This window comes from Cariama cristata, unplaced genomic scaffold (assembly GCF_000690535.1).
Source record: "Cariama cristata isolate BGI_N322 unplaced genomic scaffold, ASM69053v1 scaffold5631, whole genome shotgun sequence".
Classification (NCBI taxonomy): Eukaryota; Metazoa; Chordata; class Aves; order Cariamiformes; family Cariamidae; genus Cariama; species Cariama cristata.
The window spans coordinates 1965-7800 of NW_009599688.1; the positions used below are offsets into that span (position 1 = coordinate 1965).

General features: G+C 42.2%; 1 protein-coding gene across 1 annotated transcript in view; it reads right to left on the reverse strand.

The window, feature by feature from the left end:
- Positions 1-1602: 1602 nt before the first annotated feature.
- LOC104168974 (serine/threonine-protein kinase PAK 1) overlaps positions 1603-5836 on the reverse strand; it is an 18353-nt gene continuing 14119 nt past the window's right edge. The window contains exons 7-9 of the mRNA XM_009709763.1: positions 5308-5371; positions 4336-4384; positions 1603-1731 (exon numbers count right to left, since the gene is read on the reverse strand). Coding sequence (XP_009708065.1) covers positions 1603-1731; positions 4336-4384; positions 5308-5371 — 242 coding nt within the window. The remainder of the gene's footprint in view (positions 1732-4335; positions 4385-5307; positions 5372-5836) is intronic.

Here is a 5836-nt window from a genome sequence, read left to right on the forward strand (position 1 = left end):
TTTTTTTGGCTAAGACATTAAAAGCCTGTTAAAGAAACCTGTTAAAGAAACAGCTGATAAGATTTTGGTAGACATGTAGAGTAAGCAAGTGTGCAAATACTCTCTCAGATTTCCAGAAGAGATTCTAGGTCACACTCCTCCATTGCATATTCAAAAAAAAAAAAAAAAAAAAAAAAGCCAAGATTAAAGCCTGCAGCTTACCCTATCTAGGCACCCTTTACACTACAATAAACCAAACCTGTAGTTCATCAGGACTGCTAGATTCTGACATTGAGTGCAGCAGACTGAAAATCCTGCTGCAGCTCAACTGGAACTAGGTACATCTTTAACATAAGGCGAATGACACAGGCTTGACACAATGCACCAATGTTATGTTGATGGTGAATTCAAGCCACGATGCAATGCTTTTGCCTGTTGGGCTTTCAGTATGCCCCAGATTTCAACGCTGACAGTTTGTGACTGTTTCCTGGAATTCAACCAGGAGATGATGCAAGAATTTCTTGCACTTTCAAAGGCAGCTCCCTACCCCCAAAGAAGCACATTTACCAGTTGCTGTTTCCAAAGCAGCCAACATCCAAACAGCTGATAATGGCAACACTGCTACCATCACCCTTACGTACAGCATTAACATCCTGTGGGGAGGAGCTCTCACAGGCACAGTTGTTTGCAGACTTGGCCATTTTACTGCCTTGAGCTATAGCGACCAGAATTTTCACAGCTACACACATTTATTTTTAAAAAAGTTTACACTCCGCGCAGCAGCCACTGTGCTGCCTGCTTCTGCTCTGTTACTGTCTTTATCATAGTCCAAGGGACATCAGCTCAAGGGCAAGCAGAGCAGGTCTGCACAGAGATAAGTTATTAGGTGCAGCTCTTGTGGTAAGAAGAAGTAGGGATTCAAGAAGGAGTTGTCCCATATGGACTTAACATATCCAAGACTGAGCAAGAGTAACACAGCATGTGGATGAGCACACAAAGCCCCGCTCTGAGCAAGGAATAACCCCATTCCCTCTGTTTTCCGAGTTCTTATGTCTGTAGCAGGTCTCCTTTTCTCCTATTCACACCCGCAAGAAAGTAGCCTTGCTTGGTTATGTGTCACATGTCATTCACCCTTGTCACTGCTATGCTACTGTAAAAAAACCTCAGTGGACAGTCACAGGGACGAGATTACCATCCAACCTTGGAAGAAGTTTGCTCCTCTGCAAGCAGAATGTCAGCATTGCTCAGTGGAAGAGGAAAGAAGAGGAAGAGAAAAGCAAAAACATGTAACAGTTCAAACCGCTTCTATTTCTCTTCTAGTAGCAGGAAAACGGCTTGTTGTGTCAAACTTGGCAAAGGAGACAGCTGAAAAATGGAGTCCTGACAGCATACTGCTAAAGTCTTTGCTGCCAGCATCTCTAAAGAGAGCCTAGACACCCCATTAATACTGATTCAGACATCCGTTTCTCCTAGGATATGGAGAGAGACCACCAAGCCACCCACACCCCAACACTGCCACATGCATTAAGTGATGCAAGGTTGTCCTATACCTGCATTAAGCTGAGACAGGAGCACTTAAGACAGTGACAAGGAAGTGTTTTCCAGAGTTCCTTTGTGAACTCTTCAAATCATGACATACCTGTCCAAGTAGTTGACTATGTTGGGGTTTTTGTTTTCCCTCATCACAAGGATTTCATTAATAATCAGTTCTTTTTTGGGCTGCTGCTGCAAATTCATCTGTTTGATTGCAACCTGCAGTGAAGAAAGATCAAGTAAAGTATTGTTACAGGAGTCCCCTAGAAACCTGCCAGTACCATCATTGATTATTTTAGTCCCACATTCACGTGAAGCAGGAAAACACTTTTTCATCATGGGCTGCTCAACCATTTAGTAACTCTGCAAGTTCCTGCAGCCAGTCCATTTCCACCCATGTTGGAGGATACTTAATGACAAAAAGGACAAGAGGAATTACTGTTTTCATACTAGGCCTTTATGTCACAGTTGGATAGCCATCTCCATCTACAGCTTCTTGGTAACAAGGAAAAGATCCCCTTACTGTAGTATGGACTGATATGTCAAAAAGTTTTTATTTCTTAAAAGATTCTTATTAATTTTACTTTGGATTGGAAATTTCTGCAAGTTTTTTTAGTGTTTTTTTCCTGCTCCTGCATGAATTTCTGCTTCTAGAAATCTACAGCAGGGCAGCAATGCACGGAGGGGGTAAATAACGCAGCCTCAGATTAGTACTTTGAGATAGTAATTCTATTTCTTTCTGTCATAGCAAGACCTGGGGGAAAGAAGCACCAGTGTTTAGATAAAGGGCTGAAAATAAGTGAATTGGATTCAGCTTTATCCCCTGAAGGGCAAGAGGGATGGATTTGTCAGTTGTAGCCCTTTGGCTTAGTAACTTTCTGCCTTCTGCAGAATCCCTATTCTGCATAAACACATGCAGAAAGCAGGAGGTTACAACATGTTTTTAACTCGTGTTCAACTCTCTGCACTACCAGTACTTCGTGAGAGCACCTGGTCCTCAGACAAGCCTTCAAATCAGTAAGACTACTCAGCACAGCAGGAGGTAGAAACACTTCCATAGACGTTACAACCCAACTGTATTTGGTGCAATATTTAGGCAAAGAGAATGAAATGTAATTATGCCTTTACAAAACTGCTACTTGCAGAGAAGGAGACCTAGACAAATGGAGGGGAGCTAGTAACGCCAGCTCACAAAAGCAAGGATTAAAAGAAACAAGCCACAGAGTGCCAATATAGATGGATACAATTAGCATTTTGATAGCATAACAGGGGAGACCATAGAAAAATCCCAACACATGAGAAGGCAAGAACAGACAGACAGACACCATGCTGCTTTTTCACAGTATTCACGACGGCTGCCAAACAGTACTTAAAGACGACAAAAATCAAAAAACCCATGCCGCTCTTTGCACAAGAACAGAGCGGAGCATGAAAGATGAAGAAGAAAGGGAAGGCATTTGATGCCAATAAAAAAAACCCAGACTAATACTGAGGGAGCTTCAGGGAGGCTCCTGTACTTCCTCACTCCTCTTCAGAAGTAGACCCATGGTCCAGGTACATACAGGGGCATTTTCCTTATCCAAGACTGTCCCGTGCATTGGGATACCAAATAAGCAGCTGTAGTTATACTAGACAGCCATCATCAGTGAAAACCTTCAGTATTCTTAACCCTGGGAGCTGCCCAAGGCCCCTGTATAGTGCAAAATAAAGGAGTTTCCTTCCAGTGCTTCCAAAAAATGTGTTGCCGTTCGCAGAGCTCCTGAGCTCAAAGGATTGGTAGCAGCACGCTTCACAGAAAAGAACGGGTCAACAGCATGCCAAGGTTATGGCAATCCCAAATGCAAATTTAAAAACCCATGGCATGATCACACTAGTGTAACGGGAATGATTTAAAAGTCTGTTGTAATATAAGACTTCAAATATTCACATGGGAGTCACCAAAGGGGTCCAGAAAGAAAGCAGAAAACCAGAAAGAAAGCAAAAAACGGGAGTTCCTCCTGCTATAAAATTTCTCATTGCTTCAAAATAAATGCAACACTCCTTCCTCAGAGGCTGCAATTCAACTGTATTAATTCTTCAGGAACTGGAAAAGGGGGTGAAGGAGTTTCAGCAAAAAGTACAATTACAAAAGCTACTGGTGGATAGCCCTGACATTGTACAAATGCAAAGTAGACACGCGTTGCTGCAGGTTTCCATAAATATATCTGGAATAACGTATACACTTTTCTCTCTAAAAATCCTCCGTCTACCAATAATGGTTTCCACAGACGCTGCGTACCCATCACTACTAGTTTATTATGCATGCATGCAATAGGCAAGGCACTTCCCCATATTCGGGAGGAGGGATGGGGGACGACATCAACAAAATCAGACATTCCTTGACTCTCAATTCAAGGGCAGAAAGCAAGTGGGCAACGGGTAGGAGAGGAACTATTTCTATGCAAGTCAACTAGTATAAGTGTAAGAAGCAAAGGAGGAGAAGGCATATAAAAGAGTTTAAATGGGGACAGGCAGGAATCTTGGGAATGAAGAGATAAACTTCTACCAAGGAACTATCCAGTCTGAATATTTGCTTCTGGCCTTTGTGGTCACAGAAAGATTCTTTACAAATACGAAATGATTCAGGAATCAAAACTTGGGAAATCATTTTTTCCAGTTCTCTGCTCAAACCACTCGACCATGCCTCATTAGCAAGTAAATAAATACCTCATTAAAAATAAGATGTCATGAACCTCTGAAATACCATCTTTATTTTGTAGCATCAACTTGAACTTTTAGGACACAATCCAAAATCCACTGCTGTGGTATTCTGGCAGCACTTACCTCCTGTCCTGTAGCTACATCCATTGCCGTGTAAACTGTACCTGAGGCTCTAAACAAAAGAGAGAAAAGAAAAAAAATCCACTTATTAGTGCCTCATAGCAAGACTGAGAGCTTAACACATGCCCCTTCCCACTTGTCTCTTTGAAGTGCTCTCAGTCCCATTCCTTTTCATGCAGTAACTCCAGTGGTAAATATAACCTGAAATATTTCTGAGCCAAGACTGCTGCTGGAGCAGAAGCCAGAGAATTTATGGGGAACAAAGCTCCTAATAAGGGACACTATGGTCATCCAAACCCTTGCTGCTAAACCAGCAGCTTAGCACAGCTTGTAGGACTGTGAGCTGATCCCGTTTAAATTGGCATGACTGCACTGCCCCAGCTTGCAGATTGCCCAACAGGATTACAGAGCAGATAGGATCAGCTAAAGTAAACAAATGTGGCATTTGTAGTGAGGGAAACAGGAGTTTGAGCCTCAGCACACGGAGCTGACAGCAGATCTCAGTTATTTGCACCGATTTGCCTCACTACAGCTTCTCCCACAACCCCTACTTTCCCCCTATCCTGCTAAGAAGGGCACAACACCCACATCGAGGAGAGTTGATTCAGAAAGCAAATCTGTAATTTGAAGATTGTCTTGCATGATGAAAATAAGCAGTTCCTTCCTTGCTTGCAGATATATTTAGCAACCTGATCATCTAATGACATATTTTCTTATATTAAAACACAATTGCACAAAAAAAACCCCTGGTCCCTGTGACTCAAGACTGCCAGGAAAAGGAGAAGAGTTGGGGGAGTGGAACTCACCAAAACCTCCAAAAAATACAAAAGAAAAAGAAAATAAAAAAACAACCAAACAAAATAAACTCTCCAAAGCATCACCAACTGTTTTTCCAGCAAACTAACTTAGCTTGGTTTCAGTGTTTCCTTCTTAGCATAAGAAAAGGTATAGGACAGAGAAGGAGTATATACTAACCCTTGTCCAATCTTCTCAAAACATGTGTACTTCTTTTTTGGATCGCCCACACTCACAATACTTCCTACAAAAAAAAAAAAACAAAGAGGATTTTATAAGTACTTTTTCATACAGCTGTAAGAACCAACTGTACTTTAAGAGGAGCCCCATGGCCACAGCAGGCTCTGCTGAGCCTCATGAACCACTTGCCAGAAATCCACAAACACCACAATCCTTAGTTATTTACACATGTACCTGTGGCATTCCCCTCTCACAGGTATTTCCCTTCAGAAATGGTGGAATACAGACATTAAGCACATTTAACCTTCCCTAGCAGCTGGTTACTGCTCACTGCTAGGCACAGGATGGGGATATATGGCCATCAAACATGTAAATATAATTATTTGCTAGAAACCTGCAATTTAAATTCACCCCCAGCTTCAATACACTGGATGATCCAAGATGTCCCTGCACTGAAACATCCTCTGAATTTGAAGGTCAGCGCCTCACTCATCTTGCAGCCAACAGCCAGTTGCAAATCTTGCCAAAG